At 32.7% G+C, this 18,787-nt stretch overlaps 1 protein-coding gene across 7 annotated transcripts in view; it reads right to left on the bottom strand.

Annotated features, from left to right (window-relative positions):
* M6 (neuronal membrane glycoprotein M6) overlaps nt 1-18,787 on the bottom strand; it is a 69,887-nt gene that overhangs the window by 4,663 nt on the left and 46,437 nt on the right. For all 7 annotated transcript variants that reach the window (XM_036361008.2, XM_036361003.2, XM_036361004.2 and 4 more), the window contains 3 exons: nt 4,982-5,141; nt 2,237-2,396; nt 1,347-1,491 (listed from right to left, as the gene is read on the bottom strand). In XM_036361008.2, coding sequence (XP_036216901.1) covers nt 1,347-1,491; nt 2,237-2,396; nt 4,982-5,141 — 465 coding nt within the window. The remainder of the gene's footprint in view (nt 1-1,346; nt 1,492-2,236; nt 2,397-4,981; nt 5,142-18,787) is intronic.

Genomic DNA, 18,787 nt, shown 5'->3' with positions numbered 1-18,787 from the left:
ACCAATTTGAAGCTGGATTAGAATGTGCATATACTTAAGGCCCGATCACATACAACTTTCCTCGCTTTCCGTGCCAATTCATACTTAAACAACGAAGAAATCAAAGGGTATGCTACATGAACGCTTTGCTTTCAGTGTTTCTCTCTAAAAAATGAAGACGGTTGCTTGGCAAAGCGTAAAAAGATGAAGATCAAAAACTTTTTATGTGAAGCTACTCATACAAAAGCATACATCGAAATTTTCTGTCAAAACAAATTACTGACGCAAAGCGAATTAAAAGTTCTATGTGTATTGGTCAATATAAGTTGACAATCAAAATCAAAAAATAATTGATGAAAAATATTGAACAAGTATTATAAAAGTATATAGTATATTAAAAAGTTTTTGGGCCGATTTATATATTTTGAGGTGCTTTTTGAGGTTAGTAACGATTTTAAAAAATATTTTGTTATATTCTATTACTTTCGTTTTTTTGTACAAACTTACCGATCAAAATCAAATTCTTGTATTGAAAATTTGAAATGCGAGATAATTTATTCAATATTGAGTTCTTAAGCGGTTAGGGGTAGTCAGAATTTTCAAATAAATAATTTTTTTTGCATTTTCGTTAAGTGTAATATTTTGAAAATATTCTCTGAAAATTCCAAGTTGATCTGATAGTTACTTTTTGAGTTATTCGACAAATAACAAAGAGCGCTCGGGAGCTCTAGTGTGAAACTTTAAATGCGTTTTTCTCAAAACTATGTTTTTTGAAGAGGTGACAACTGTAACTCGGAAATCGCTCAGTAGATTTTAATGAAATTTATACAGCTTTTAGAATACATAATAAACTCGAGCCTGATCGAATGATTTTTTAAGATCAATTAACTGTTGGTTTTTTACCAAAAATCTAGAAAAAAATTTCCTCAGGCCGCCATTTAGTTAGTTTTTGAAAAAAAAGCTCCGATCAGGCCCAGGATTATCTATTTATTAAACTAATTTTTTTCATCCGATTGATTTTAGATGAATTTCCAAGCACTTTTGATTGTCACCGCAAGGACCTTTTTTTTAGAACTGAGTCAATACAGACAGCTATAACTTTGGATATAAAATTTTTGTTTTTTGAAAGTTTCGTGACTTCAAGACAAAACATTGTATAATAATGCCATATTACTACTTTTGTAAAATAACATGACTTAATAGCAAAAAAAAATTAATGAAAATTCTCATTTTTTCGTGCCTCTGACTAACCCTAACCCCTTAAACTGATGTCAGACAGCAGAAAATTAACACAGAAATTTGGCATTATGTTTCCGAAGTCAAGCGCAAAAATCATAATTTAATATAAAATTTGCAGTGATACTTACGAAATTGTGTTAAATCGATGCAGCTGAGGGAACGCTCCACACTTGAGCACATATTCCAGAACATGGTATAGATGAAGGTGACTATGACCAAGAAGCATAGAATCAATATCCAAATGAAGTTCAACAGATATGTGACGCCCATGAACTGTAAAGAAAATAAAGCGCAAAATTTATGACATTTTTCTTCGACCGTAAAGACAGCAAAAGGAGTAAATTTTCGCAAAACAAAAAAATATTAATAATAATAAAATAATAAAAAATCGCGCGCTATTTCCAGCACATATAAGCGTAAATAATTGCAATTAATTTTGCCATTTTGTCTCACTTCACAACTACAATATATACACAAACAAATTGCGAATGGAAAAAATGAGCAGACAACATTCAATTGCAGTCTTCTTTTGTCTTTGATCAACGCTTAATTAAGTTTTGTAACTTTTCGCGGGTGAAATGCGTTTTTAATTGTCAGTAAGTAGTCAATGCTGCCGACGTCGGAATTTTTATATAAATAAGCAATAGCTGGTAGTTCGCTAGTCAGTTCATTGTAACTGAAGCTTTACTTACTCTATTATTTGCTGTTAGTTCGTGTGCTTTGTTGTGTTTGTATTAGACACTGTCGTTGCAGTGAAAATGTCGCATCATCTCAATATTTATTCTGTGCTTTTTTTTTGTTTTTTTTTGGTTGTCTATTGGCGTTGAGCCACGAACTTCACTTCTTCCTACCAGCCAAATCAGTTACGCGACTCATTTGTAAAACATTGTCTGGTGCTTTCTTCCAACGCTTGGTTAGTTGACTGGCAAACATTTTTTTTTTCAAATTATTTTTCCCTGATTTGGTTTTGTTGTAGTTTTTGTTTTAGTTTTTGTTTTAGTTTCTGCATTTCACTTACCACTGCGCACGAGATGCGCCCACCCACTCGTGAACGCCACGCGCGATAGACCTTGTATCGTGTCGCTCCAGTTGCGAGGAAACCAACGAAGAGTATCATGAAGCCAAGCGCCGCCATTCCCGCAGCAATTATGACGAAAATCATTTGAATCGCTTCAATCCTGTAAAATGAAATGAATGCGCAATTAGAGTCGGTTACATTAGTTGAAGAGATATCCGAGCGGTTTTCTCGGTTATTTATGCTATCTAAGGTTTTTATGTAAACAAGTATATATTTGTTCAAAAATGTCGAATGTGCGCATTATGTAAATACTTTATGCATAATTACGTTTATATAACTTAAAATAACTATAATACCTAAAAATTATAAAATATACGCTTCTTTTATTTTGGTTAGCTGAATGGTTAGGTGCTTGTCTGAAGTTAGTTATGATATGATATCTGCAATTTATGCGAGCTCCTCTTCTTCTCCTATTTTGTAGAGCAGAGTAGTAAAATTCTTGTGTGAAGCCAATTAAAATCTAGCCGTGGCTGATCCAGTTTCCATTCGAGAATAGTACTTGAATTCTTCGAACAGTGTGGTAGGTCTGAGTTTCGGGCTTATAAAAAGATACTTAAGCTTCTGTAGTCCCTTAGCCTAATAGCTTAACAAATCGGCTTATCTTTTTTATGATCGTGTGAAGTTTAATCAACACATTTTTAGGAATTATTGGGATTGTATGGTACAATAGTTGATCTGACTATTAGTAATATAAGAAATATGTTTAACTGTGGCTTTGTGGCCTCTTTTAAGTTGGATCGTACTACAAGCAATATTTTCAAGATTGGTGCAATTACAAAAATTGGTTATAGACGTAAATTCACGCTTATATCTGAGAATCTTCATTCTCTGACACCACTTCTCTCAGCTAGAAAATTGAAAATCGTAATCCGAACTGTGCTTGATCATATATTATATATCTACATATAGCTATAACCTATTGCATATTAACAAGATTTGTCCTCTTGGAAATTCAGATCAGATAAGCGGATCTTGGGTGTTTTTAGCCCAACGACTTTTCACTCAATATAATTTTTTACATAACACTGTTCATACTACGTGATTAAAAGAAGAAAGCTTTTACATAAGTGCTTGGAAAAGCTATAAGTCATACTTGTTATATACAGATACCATATACACCATATAAATGATTAACGTGACGAGCTAAGTTGATTTAGGCATATCCGGCTGTCTGTCTGTTTTTCTGTATATACGCGTACTAGTATATCAGTTTTTGAAGATATCGAACCACTATAGAATATAGCTGCTATGCAAACTGATTGATCAAAATCCAATCCTGGTAGATCTTTTTACACCACTTTATAGTAGAAGAAATGCACCAGTGAAGGGCATGATAATTTCCGTGCAGCCGAAGTAAACGTTTTGTCTTGTTTTCATATTTATTATATATAATTTCACATTGTCAGAGTCAGTTGGAAGTAAACTTTCGTTGTTGATTTACGTGAGTACCTGCCGGCGACGGCCTTACCTCACGGTGCTCCAACACACAACGTATTAATACAATGCGTTGATAAGCGCCCCAAATAATACGAGCTATTTGCAAGTATTAATTTGGTTACCAGTGGCAGTGTATCTGGGCCCACACTACCATCTTGGTAAGATTCGAGGCCGACCTAAAACCTCTTCCGTTTTCGGGTACGGAACCCAGTTGCTTTTTGCAACTTCTTTTTAGAACTGAAAAAACAGTTAGGCTGAATTTTCAATTCTTCCTGCATTTAGGTTTCTACCACAGCCACCACGAATCTCCCCAAAGGGGTCATAACCCAATGAGCAGATTGGACCGAAGTCCAAGGGCTTTCTGCTCCCCGTGGTACCAGAAAGTCTCCGGTAAGACTGTGTAGCCGAAACTACTGCCAGTTGAGCAACCCATTACTCAATGACTGGTGACATTTGTCGCTTGAACTTCAAATGTCTTTTTATTTGGGATTTCATTTAAAGTCTATAATATCAGTTCAAGCTGAGTATTATAGCACTATTTCTGACATCATTTACTATGCTGATAATTCTGGGCAAAATAAATTAACAGTCATAGTGCATTTGGCTTTTAGTCGCCTTTTACGACAGGCATGCCTTACCGCGGGTAAATTCTTACCCCTACCCGCAGGGAGAAGTTGGAAGTAAACTAATATTTTAACAGAAATAACACATTTTTACTTTCAGCTAAATAATAAAGTTTATTTCCACTTTCAGCATAATGCAGCCTTAAGCCGCTGTAAGCCTTTTCTCAGCAATCAAAGTCATCAAAGGCTAAAATTGAAACTATAACAAAAAAATGTTCCAGATAATTTAGATCAAGTCTACAACATATGCAAACAATTAACGCGCTTTAAGACGCAAGTAAAGTCTGAGAGTGAAGCGCAAATTGCAATTTCAATATGTAGATATGTATGATTTCAAGTTTGTCGGCATACCAGCTTGCACGCTCTCACACTCAAGAATGTAATAAATATCTGCACATTACTCCAGCCCATCGAAATACGTTAGATCATCGATAATGAGGAGCGTTGATGTAATTGTAATTAAAGCATATTGTCACTCTGTCACATTTCGGTTGAAATTAACAACAAGTAAATGCGCTTGGACAGCATATTTAGAGTGCGGTAGCTTTGTATTAAGTTACAAACATACATACAACGCAAATACAAGCATTGGTACAGCTATGTAACGCCTTAACTAGATACTCACCAAATTAGATGTAAATGAAACACTTGATCCATCATAATCACCGTCAACGAGGCGCCTCGATACATCGTACCACAGAATATGCCGACGCCAAGCAGGCACATGAGCGTCGCTATTAATGTGGCATATGGTATGCGGGACATACATGATTGACAGCAGTCACCTGTAATGAAGGTAAGAAATGTGTTGAAAATGTGTTACAAATTTACAAGGACTGTACGCTTTTAGGTTTATATAGACAACTACATATACATACATATATGGAATATTTAAGTTAGCATATGAAGGAATATATGCTGCATATCTACTATTGTGACGGCATTTGAGTCAGCACAATTTTAGCTATAATATAGTGCAGTATGAATGGGTAAAATTGTGCGGGTATTCAGTGTTCCATACAAATTGTATTAAATCGCACCACAGCATGTAGAGGCAGCCAGGAGTCAAAGCATTTGAATAGCTTGCAAGTTGATTGCCGGTGATTGGGTTGCCAATACTATTAAATTGGCACAAAACGGTAGCATAGCCTCAAATATGTGTACATATTTATGAATAAATGTAGTTTGGTGCGGTTCAGAATTGTATGGAATTTATATACAAGGAATTTTAAGCATCAACGTTAGACTGGGCAATATATGAAAGTAAGCAGCTATTTTGGTTTAATAATTTACTAACTTTAACGATTTAAATTATTATTGTTGGTATAAAAAACTTGTATAAAACTGTTATAAAGCTTCTAAATAATAGCTATTAAATATTTCTTAAAAATAATATTTGTGAGAAGAATATTGGAAATAAAATAATATATTTGTATTAAAAAAAATCATTAGCTAAATATTTATATACAGAGAAAACCATTTTTGCTTTACTTTTTGATTTTAATTTAGGTAAGCATCATAATTAGTTACGCGAGCACCACTTGATAAGATACATATAAGATTTAAAAATGTTAAAAATAATCCGTATTGAGGCTCAACCCTGATTTGGCTTGCCATAGTATGGTCATATATTTCTATGATCCTGATTAGGCTTGCAATAGTATACTAGAATAGATTTTTTATCTAAAAAGGTCGCATTTGTTTTGCACTTTATAATTTTAAATATCTTCTGTTCTCGTAACACCCCATTGTACTAAAAATATGTACGTATACATCTGCTAAGCTTGCTTCCACAGTATGTGTATGTTATGATATTTTACTAGAAGGTACCGTCGACTGCGTTTAACGCTATAACGAACAAATTTCAAATACATAGTGCAAAGATAATGTGCATACCACAAATAAATATATAAATACAATACATATTTGTACAACTAAATATACAATAATTTCTGTCAGAGTGTTATTGGTTGTGAAGGAAGAGCAATGGAGCGCAGGCATACATTAGGATAGCTGAAGTGTTGTTTTCTTTTTAATACCATTAATTTAATCTCATCAATTACCTAAATTTCCATTGATTTGCTTAAATTATTCAAATAATTTGTGAAATAAATAACAATGAAAAGACTATTCATGTAGCTATGTTAATATTAAAGTGCTGGAAAATCGCGAGCTTTAAACTTTAATAAAAACAAGAAAAATCGGTTGCACTAACGCGTTTTTTCTATCTACGAAGTTTTCTTCTGGATGACAAACTTAAAATACCCTGTTCAGGCTATAAGAATGGGAAAAATAAATATACATATATTTGTAATAAAGCTTTCTTAAACTTTTTCAATAAAATATCGCAGAAATAAACATCTAAATATAATGATAATATAATATTTCGTAGCTATTCCAAAAGTAAAACAAAGTACTTGTATGTAGGTAATCCACAATCTTCTATTCTCAAAAAAAAAAAAAACAGTATATGCTAACATGTTTTCCTAAGCATTTCAGTGTGCATGTATCAAAATATGAATCCAATTTGCTTTCATCAAAAATAACGGAAAACACACTTATTATGTATGTATATTCATTCATACCTCCCAAATATGTATGGGTATATATGAGCATACACTATGTAGTTGCAAAAGCAACCCGCACTATTAGTACAAAAGGTGACGTACATTTTTCATCTTGAAACCTCAAGCCGTTTTTTGTATGCAATATGAACCAAAGACACATTGTAACACATTTTCAACGCATACATATGTATGTACAAGCATATATTTTTTTTCAATGCAGTTCATTGATTTGCATACATTTTATTTCATATAAATTTTTTTCTACATATCTCTTCAATGTAAGCGTTAAAAAATCAAAACATATCTGCAGGAGCAGGAGCGAAGTGTTATGTATGTGTAAAGGGCTACAACAAAGTGCACTGAAACATGAATTTTTTTATTTTTTGTCGCACTTTTATACCTTGAACAGGGAATATTAAATTTGCCAAGAAGTTTTTAAAACTCAAAAGAAAACGTCGGAGACCTTGAAAAGCATATAGATATAGATAAATGATCAGCATGACGAGCTGAGTTGATTCAGCCATGTCCGCCTGTCTGTCTGTAGATATACGAGCTAGTTCTCTCAGTTTTTGAGATACATTATTAAAAATATTAAAAAATAAATAAAAACAATTTAATATTTTTATATTTTCAATCAAAAAGTATATAATAATATTAATTTTGAAGAAAGATCGCAAATAGCTGCCTACCTTTTTAAAATTAAATAACAGTCATTGGTTTCATTGACCTTGCCAAATGTGATCAAGGGGTCAGTGACCTCATAAAATGTAAACAAAGGTTGTTGACTTGGCTAAATATAAAAAAGGATTGTGGACTTGGACAAATGTAAACAAAGGTTGTGGACTTTGCTAAATGTAAATAAATAGAGCCAGCTGGCAGCTAGCTTCACGTGAGGTCACTTCGTGGCTTTTAAATCACATCATATCGAGGCACGAAAGTCACCTAAGCAATAGTCAGGCCTAGTGCCTGATTTACTTATATAGAGCCAGTTGGCAGCCAACTTCCCGTGAAGTCACCTCATGACTTAAAAATCACATCGCATCGAGGCACGAGAGCCACCTAAGCACTGGCCAGGCACGGCGGCTGCTTTACTTATATAGAGCTAGCTGGCAGCCAACTTCTCAGGATGTCACCTCATGACTTTTAAATCACATCGCATCGAAGCACGATAGTCACCTAAGCACTGGCCAGGCACGGCGCCTGCATTACTTATATAGAGCCATCTGGCAGCCAGCTTTATGACAGGTCGCCTCATCACTTTTAAATCACATCGCATCGGGTCACGACAGTCACCTAAGCGCGGGTCAGGTACGGTCCCTGCCTTACTTATATAGAGCCAGCTGGCAGTCAGCTTCCCGTGAGGTCATCTCGTGACTTTTAAATCACATGATGGCATGAGAGTGACCTAAACACTGGCCAGGCACGGCGCCTGCTTTACTTATATAGAGCCAGCGGGCAGCCAACTTCCCGTGAGTTAAATCACGAGCCAGCTATAACGTATTGTTCAGTTCCGATCCAATTCCTTTTGGCACAGATTATTGTCAAAGGCAAAGCTACAATCTCCGAACATATTGAATAGTTCGGATCGCTATTGTATATAGCTGCAATACAAACTGACCGTTCATTTTATGTTATAAGAAATATACCTATGAAGGGTATTACTTCTCACAAATTTTTTTTCTTGTTTTGTTGCGCAAAGCAAAATGAAATTGTATTATAAATATAAGATGTGTAGCGTAACGTTTTCCTAACGACATACTCGGAGTCAAAGGACTTTTGTACGAATTTTAATGGGTTGTTATGTAGTTTGTTCAATTTTTTACCCAAACTATAATATATATATGTACTAACATACGCACTACCATATCTACGTATAGTCAAATGATTTTTGCCTTCGTAAGCGTTTTCATACATTGATAGAAGCATATACATTAATGTATGGATGCGAATCCTTCTTTTATGCCAAGCCAATTCTGATACATATGCTCTCTTCTTTAAACTTTTGCATGCATTGAGATTTGTCAGACAAGATTGATTGCTCACTGAATGGGTTGAACTGCAGCCTGATGGCATACATCCATTATCGGTGTGCGTAAGGCAAAGGCAAACGTGTGCTCACGAAAATGACTATATACACTCACATATGTGTATATGTATGTATGTATATGAAAAGCAGAAATATGCATGTATGTTTATGTGTTAGCGAAATTGGCTTAAATTTCAGAAAATGGCAACATTTGAATATGCCACAATAAGTATTGTGTTCTCAAAGCAAGCCATCTGTTGTTCGAGATTACATTGTACATATCGCTTTGATGTTGGGCTCCTTTGACTCAATTGTGGTGCAAATTAAAAAGAGAAAGTGAAAAATACTGAAAATACGAGGTTTGCTAATGTGGATACTGCGCCTTTGGTATGCTCTCGGGACATATTGTATGTATATATATGTCAATCAAAAAATGTATATTTTTTTGTGTAAATGACAGGATTATTATACCTACTTAATCATTGTAATGTAACATGTTTGGATGAAATTATGAGTGTTAGGTGAAAATAAACTCTGGGTATGATGGATTGAAGGCAGTGTGGTGTTTGGATATAAGTTTAAGCGAACTTACTTTAGTATGAATATGTAAAATTCATAAATTTTGGATTATTTATATCGTATTAGACGCTTAAAGTTTTTATTTGCTGTCATTATTTTATAGCATGTAATAACTTGGAGGGCGGTCCGACACTTACATTTCCTACAAAAACAAAAAGTTAACTTTGGCTGCACCGAAGCTATAATATCCTTCACAGTTACATTACTCATAGCATAAAATGGTATACAAAAATTATTATATTGATTTTGAACGAATAGTTTATATGGCAGCTATATGTTATAGTGTTATAAAAATATATTCGGATATTAAAGCCTTGCTTTGATCAATATTCTATGATAAATTTCGTGAAAATATTTTGTTATATAAAAAAGTTTTATATACAAAAATGTGATTTCTATCAGTCAGTTTGTATGGCAGCGATATGCTATAGTGGTCCGATATCGGCGATTCCACCAGCTTCTTGAAGAGAAAAGCACGTGTGCAAAATTTCAGATCAATATCTCAAAAACTGCGGGACTAGTTCGCGTATATATAGATAGAGGAGGAGACAAGCAAACATGGCTAAATCGACTCAGCATGTCACTTTGATTATTACGTACATACAAGTATGTACATTATAGGGTCTCTGAAGTGGTTTTCTGGGTTTTACAAACTTATGGGGTTACATGTTACATTCGTCGAGTAATAATCTTTTTTGCATATAAAAGATGAAATATTTTATTCAAACTTTCTTTTATTCCGAACATACATATTTTACAAAGCTTTTATGAAATTTTCAAAGGAAAATATTCGAAATTCGGTCATTACGACGTTATTTCCGGCAGTGCCTCGGAAAAATAGTGCTTTTGTGTTGACAGCAGAATTTCTGACAGCATCATAAAAAGTAAAAAGAAAAAATACGTGTTTGAATTAAGCCCATTAACTGGGTATTGGACGAAGGAAAAACAAAAAAAGTGAAAATTGTATATCTGGCAGACGATTTTACAAAAAATTAAATTTTTGGTGGTTTTTTGTTTTTTAAATAGTTGTAATTGAACAAAACAAATCTTCAGCTCAAGACCTAGTCAATTATATCTCAGTGTATTTCGTGTATAATTTCATTAAGATCGTTTGAGTTGCTCTCGAGAAATCTTGACAACTGACTTTGAAAGCACATTTTCGAGAAAAACGCGTTTAAAGTTTTAAGTGACTATGTAGCTGAACTCGTGCGCGCAACTTTCTAAAGCTGTTACTTCAAAACTATTACTGTCATCAACTTAAGAATTTAGAACAATATTCTAGAGATGTTATACAATTAAATAAGATAATAAAAATTTATTTTTTTTGAAGTCGTGAAACCTAGAAAACACCTTAATATTAGCTATACAGGTATACTTACATATGCTTATATAGCTTATACTTGCTTGTATAGATTTGATGCAGATAGCTATTGTGAAGAAATCAGAATACCTTGTTAAAAAAATTCAAGCTACAAAAAGAATAGTTTGTTTCAGATATTAAAATACAGTTTATCGTACAATAGTTTTCGCGCTTATTAATGCATATTAATTTTTGCCAATCCACTAATTTCAATGGCATATATTAACTCGCCTTAATGCGCAAAAAACGTTATATTAATCTACTGCATTACCATTGAAATAATGGGAATTTTATCCGTAAATAATCGGACACAAAAGGCTATGCGTATGCAAAATTGAAGCATTATCAGCCGTGAGATTTAAATGTGTGAAAAATAAAGCTTCCAAGCGACTGATGGCATTGTAATAAACAAATAAAATGTAATTAATTGTAAAATATTGTGCGCGATGTGAACATTTCTGATGGACATAATTTAATGCGAATTGGCAAAAGGATACACACATACATGCATGCATATGTAAGTAAACAACAAGCGCGTGCACACATATGCAAAAATAAACAAATAATGACAGATGAACACAGTTTTTTGTGCACAATTAACAGAGTCATTATCGTTGGGTGGCGCTTGGTGTCTGCAAACAAGCGAGTGCTGTAACTGATGAAGTGCTGTAAATTATGGTGCAAAGCATATAACGTCAAATGCAGTCAGTTTATGACTTTTACCGTTTGTAAAAAAAATTTAATTGCACTACCATTTAACTTGTTGTCGCATTACAAAACTTTCTTGCTCGTCGCGCAAATTTTTTCGCTCATTTTAGTTTGGCAATTTACCATCATCCATGCCGTCGCTAATTCGATTACTATTATACAAGCGATCAGCAAACGATAAATGGCAGACGGTTATAAAGCGACAACCTTCCCAATCTAAATTCGACTTCAACTTTGTTTACATACCTACAGTTATGTATGTATGGTATATGGTGGATACGCTTGCATGTTTGGGTTGCAACCACAATCAGCAGCCAGCATCGACACTCGTTTGTTGATGACTCTATGCTGATATTACTCTAGCTGCCACAGCTATTACTTTTGATCATGATGCTGTCACATTGGTGGCTATTTACCATGGTTTGTCTGTTGATGGTCGTGCCGTTAGTGAGACAATATTTAGGCGGTGGAGTTGTCCAAACCACCAATGGTTTGGTTGAATTCTCAATGTTTGTGTATATATGTGGATTGATGGCTGGCTAGCGGCCAATAGAACACACACACATACTCATCTTTGTGTAAATAAGTATAAGGTCACTGAAAGAGGAATACGCTAAGTTTTTTATTTATAGGTGTCCATCTAGGATAGTCTCACGAACTAAATCAAAAAAACTGAATAAACCTTAAAAATATTTAATTTCTCATTAAAACGAAGTATTTTGTGTATGAGTTGAAAACTTTTAGTAACCATATTCTGTAGTGCTAGAATTTGGCACATAGTTAGTTATCGAACTGTACTTGATCAGTACAGTGATACAGAGAAAGAAATACACCACATATATCAAATATGTCTCGAAATGTTCAATTTAAACTGCGTGTGTAAGCCGAATAGATAAAAAAATTCTCAAAAAAAATGTATCATAAACACCATTAAAATCATAAAATAATTAACCAATCATATAACTTTTTAGAAAATTTCTAAAATTTATTTAGAATATTAATATTTTGAAATTAACATTTTTAAATTAATATAATGGCTCCTCTATATGCGATTTAGTTAGTTATTCAACAATGTGTACCCATTTTAATGCCCATATGTGTAAATATGCTTTGCGTAAAGGACTTTTGCCAATAACCTTTAAATAATAATATTTGCATGCCGATTCGTCAAAAGACTATGCCCTGCTGGCTTACTAGTAATGGCGACGGTAATGGTAATGGCTATGTTAATGGCAGCAGCGCTGCACGGGATAGCAAAAACATACATATATGTATGTATGTATATACTTGTATGTACATTGTATATATTTACATACATATGTATTCATCTGCATGCCTTATATCAAAGTGGGAGCAGCAGAGTTTAAATGGCAGCATAAAGCACGAATGTCAGCTTGGCTATTGTTACTCAAGTAATTGCAGGGCAGAGCGACAGCAGGTGTTTGTTGGCTCGTATTTGCGTGCAATTTAACACCTTAAATATGCAAGTATTGGGTGTTCAAACAAGTTACATCTTATGGGGCATTCCCTGTGGGGAAAATCTATTATTTTATAGAATTTAAATTTTAGTGCATGTATGCTTTTTCGTATAGAGTGTTGTAAGCTCTTGGTATGAGTAATGAACTAATTAAATGCTGATATTAACATGTTTCGAAAATATTTTAGAACTATGTTCGAAATTTTTATCTACAATGCATGAAAAATAGTGAATGGTAACCTTTTATGTTAGTACAACTTTTGCTTTACCCTATGATTTTTAAAAGTTAAAAGTTAAGGAAAAATATTGTCTTTTATTAAGAGTAAAATCTACCATAATAATAAAAATAATAATTTTTACAGTCAAAATCAAACTACTGAGTGTTTTTCTATAAAAAAAAAACTGTTCTTAGGTAGAGGGTGTGAGTTAGTATAGTTTCGGGACTGATCTTCGCGACGGAGAATATGAGGATTTCATTTGGACAGGAATACATTACGCCTTTGTGTTGCCAAAAGCTCCTAGGTACGAAATAAAAAACCCTGATGTTTCGATAAAACGCTTTGAGTTTATCACAAATCTATTGAGGCGGTTAGCATTGCGCCTATTTAGCCGGTTCAAATTCACTCTAGCGAAAAATGTCTCCATCTTGATTATCGCCATACAACTAATGCTTAAGAAAAAAAAAAATAGTAGAAAGCGCTAATAATTATTATAAACTCTTAAACATAATTTTTCAAAAATATGCAGGCTCACTCTGACGTAGACTCGGTAAATATAATATTCTCTATTTGATTCAAAAAATGTGTAATACCGCCGATTGAGTTACTGACACCTTACAGCTTATCTTTTACCATATATATTTTTTGATTAATTAAGTTGTTGTGGTAAGTTATTAATTCTGTAGTTTTTACGTTAAATAATATATTTGTATTAAAAAAAATCATTAGCTAAATATTTCCGATATATGTTATACTACTTCCTGCCTCGAGTACCGGCCGATTATAAATACATATTTATATATAATATAGATGTTTTTGTTTATCTACCAGCTTAACTCATATTTGTTTTATTATATTTATCTTTGTTGATTTCACCATTTGTCTGGTTGTCTCTCAAGCGACCTCTTATCGCAACTTCTTCTCCTCTCGCTGTCGTGTGCATAAATGTATGCTCCCACTAATGCTCCACCAGCAACGCTTACTTAAGTATTCAACGCACATATGTACATTACGACGTGTCACAAAACGGAAGGAAATCAATTGTGTGCGAACTCGTTTTGAAGTTCTGCTATGTCAGACAGACGGATGGGCGAAATTGCTAGCCTGCGTCTATCGGTGCGCGCGGTAATCACACTTTGGGCGATGAAAAATGGTTGAATTGTAATCGTGCTGTGCTGTTACCCACATCCTCCGCCTATTCCAGTGAAGCGTATAAATAATAAGCATCGTAGTATTGAAAATATCAGTAGAAAGATATCATTTAGTAGGAGCATGACGGTGTTTTTGGTGCTGCGTGTTTTTGATGGTAGCATTGCATAGTGTTTTTGTTGTTGTTGTTATTTGCAATCACTATTGAAGCTTAATTGTGTGCTTTCACCGTTTTGTTTGCTTGCTGGTTTATCGATACATCTGTGCGTCGTTGTGTCGCTTTGTTTGCTCTAAGTACACTGCTGCTCTTCTTCTTGTTGTTGTTGTTGTTGCTGTTTACTGTCTTTGTTTGCGTGAATGTTGCAGGCGTTTTTAATGATTGCTTTGGGAATTATTTGCGGTTTTCATCTTAAATTGTCCCTTTCTTAAATTAAATCACTTTCTTTTTGCTTTTTGTACTTATTTACTTCGATTGTGTATAATTATACAATACAAGTAGGCCTATTTGTTATGTATGGTATTTAATGTATACATACATACATCGAGATAATTTCATTTAAGATTAATGCTTAGTTTAATTGAGTTTTGTTGTACGATGAAATGCTTTGTGGTTTTGCGGAGAATAAATTAATTTAATTTCACAGATTATTACAGAAATACTGTTGTAGTTTCTAAAAAAGAAAAATATATATACATAATTTGAAATACACAAGACCTGCCAAGAGCTTTCAGGAGTATGAAAAATAATGAATTCTGCCGCTACAACAACAAAAACAACAACAGGAGTATGAAATCATATTATACATATGTATCTACATAAGTTAGTTATTACAAAAAAACAACAAAGTTACTTTAATAACTATTTCTAATTGAACTCGTATTAAGCACAATTGCGAATTTTTTAATCAGGTATTTAAATAAAATTTTTATTTATTTAAAAAAAAAAAAACATAATAAGAAATAAAAGTTTAATTAAATTTAAATAAAATTTTAAAAATTTAATTAAAAAATTTTTTAATATCTAATTTTTATTTATGTATTTAAAAAAAATTAAATAATATTAGATAAAAATTTAATTTTTAATCCTGGTGTTGGGATTAAATATTCGATTTTCATTATTTAACCCCGATGTTGGCATTAAAAATAAAATTTTAATTTTTTAATTCAGCATGTTTGGGATTGAAAATTGAAAATATAATTTTTTGATTTGGATGAACGCGAAAAAATGTTAATTCTAAACCAGATATTTTTTTTAATTCTTAATTATCTGCTTGAGATTAAAATTTTTAATTTTTATTTTTCAATCCGGTAGTTGGGACTAAAAATTAAAAATAAATTTTTAATTCGGTTTTCGGAATAAAAATTTTGTTTAATTTTTTAAACCGGTATGTGGGATTAAACACTTTTTCTAGTTTTTAATCCCGTATTTGGGAATACAAAACAAAAAAATGTATTCATATGTTAATTCAATTATTTTTTAATGCATTATTCGCAACCCTGATTATAAGTATATCTTAAATACTCAAAGCATAAATATATTATTATTATTTGTTTTTTTTTTTTTTGTTTTATTGTTTTAAATATCAGGCCAAATGTCATTTGAATACATGGATTTAAAAACTTTTTCTAACTTTTAAGTGTGAAATTAGATAAATAAATTTTTTTTGTTAATATTGCGGTTTCAATTTATATTTAAACGCGTTTTTCGCAAAACTACATTACTCAGATTTGCTTGAGCGGTTATTCGGAGAAAAATGATGAAAAATGGTATCAAGTTTTTTCTGCGTGTTCTGTATCGGTATTGTTCGCCATAAAATGTTCAATGAGTTTTTTGATTTGTTCATATATCAAACTTTGACAGGTCAAAAACGACCAAAGTTAAGGTTAAAATTCAACTTTTTTAAACGCCACTATGTATGGAAAATATCTTTTAGTAGAGAGTTTTTTTTAGATTTCATCCACGGAGCAGGCCGAAATCACTGCAGCAGTGGAGGACCTTTTGGTTCAGCGTCGTCGGATATCGCATGTAATATTTAATTTTTTTGTTCTAAAATTGTACTTATTTCCTTAAATTTATATATATATATATATATATGTATATACGCTTAGAATTTTAAAATAAAACTTTTTTTTATCCCTAAAAATTCTCTTTTTTTAGGCTGTCAGACTTGGTTTGGCTCTTAAACTGTTATTCAAGGCACCAATACAATTATAATATATCACTATAAATAGATGTATACGGTTTATACAGTATTTTTTCGTTAAGAATATTATTTAAAAATTCGAAGAAAAAACTTAAATAAATCAGAAAATTTCGAAAACATTATGAATAAGCAAATTAAATTTTTCTGTAAATTCTCATTAAACAATATGTTATTGCTCAATATTGCTACAATTGCATGCTATATATTATGTTACCAAAATAATTAGTCAAAATATTGACAGCTCCATAATACACGCGAGAGCACTTACAGCAATAACAACAAGGATCACAATTATACTAACTGATTTATATAGTTATCTATCTATAAATCACTTAAACTTAAGTACGCGCAGTTAACTGCACTTTGTGCGCCTTAAGTCCAGGTTTATCCAACTTTAATTATATACCTATATATGTGTATTTGTATCACAATTAAGTCAGAGCTTATGCAAAAGTTTAAGTGGTATCTTCAACTTTGCACTTTTGCCTGAGAGTGTGCTTGAAACTAATACACACACAAGTGGCTTTATGTATATACTCATACATAAATGTGTGGGCTCATTATTTGTTTTCAATGTAATTCAATCTAACTGACAAACATCGCATAATTGACCCTTAAGTTCAACAATGGACCAAGTTAAGCAATTATAAGTCAACTAATGTCGGCAATTGTGAAGACGAATTGTGGGTGATTTCATTGACTACTACTACTGCTGTCTGCTAATAAAGTTTCACATTAGAATTGAGCACAAAACAACTGCCAAAGTGATGACTACAGGCAGAGCTAGCATAATAATAATGCAAAGTGCACTGAAAGAAATTTTAGTTGAAAATTTAATGTTATGTTATTAATATAGCTGTGAATCGGCAGGCACGCATTACATGCATATTTAAAGCTTAAGAATACATTTAACTTATGTCAAAATCTTGAGTTTTGTGTTTAAGATCAATTGTGAGTTTTTTATTTTGGTGCTAAGAAACTAAGCGTTTAATTTAATGTACGTTTGCATTTGACAGTAAAATGTGGAAAGAAGAAGAAATGCCTTGAAAAAATTTTTATCGCTATAAAAAGCAAGACGCGGTGTTTATGAAAAGTTAGGGCAAAATTATTTATCTTGTAAACTCCGTGTTAGTGCTTAGTGTTTAATGCAAAACACCAAAACGGTCAGTAAAAAATTTTAGAGGAATTTAAGCTTATATAAGTTTAAGTACCTCTAGTGGTAAAATATGAATTGTGACTATAATATGTTAATACAAAGCATAATAGCTAAGATTTTTTATGATTGAACAAAATAGTAGAAATTTTAATGACATCATTGTAAATATTCATCGAACACAAACACTTTATAGTTGATTTAACGCCAACCAACGTTTTTATCCACGAAATTGCTGCTGCTGACTAATATTCATACCTACTATTTACCATACATACATATATACGCTTTACTCACACGTTCAATGAATCATCTAGTCAATTTCCCAGACATTTTTCGTTTCTTACAGTGTAAATAAAATAATTATTACAGCAAAACAAATTGTATTAATGCGTGCTCATATCAAAGGCCATACGGTGGGCACAGCAGCTGCTAGCTTGTGCATCGACTAGCTTGTGCGCCAAGGCACCTCACTAAAAGCTTGAGCTACACTTCAGCAAGCTGGATAGTTGCTAGTAGGTGACTCAAAATGAGTATTGGAACAGATGAACGCATGAATTGATGTGATGCGCATTGAGGAAAGCTTACAATGAGCTTACTATAAATATATATGAGTGTAAGAATATACATACAAGTCCATCGAAAGACTTCGAGCTGAAATAATTTTACGTTTTGGGCAGAGTTTAGCAAATATGACGAAATTTATTGCTCCGGTTGTGACTGTGTGTAGAGCGACAACTAATGCGATGATAAGATATGGAATGGATATTGCGGTTTGTTGGCAAATGGTTTGTGTGATAACAGCAAGATAATAAGAATGGGGAAATATTAAATAGTGAAACAAAGAAATGCGGTGGGTATTGAATGAGGCTAATAAAGTAAACAGTAAAGTTGCGGTAGAACGATTATTAAGAAAAACATAAAAGAGGGTGGCAAGGCTGGAGAAAATACGAATAACTGGGTATTAGTTACAAAAAAAAAAAAATGTTG

The sequence above is a fragment of the Bactrocera oleae genome, chromosome 6, assembly GCF_042242935.1.
Source record: "Bactrocera oleae isolate idBacOlea1 chromosome 6, idBacOlea1, whole genome shotgun sequence".
NCBI classification, from domain to species: domain Eukaryota; kingdom Metazoa; phylum Arthropoda; class Insecta; order Diptera; family Tephritidae; genus Bactrocera; species Bactrocera oleae.
This window is presented reverse-complemented; position numbering and strand designations above follow the sequence as displayed.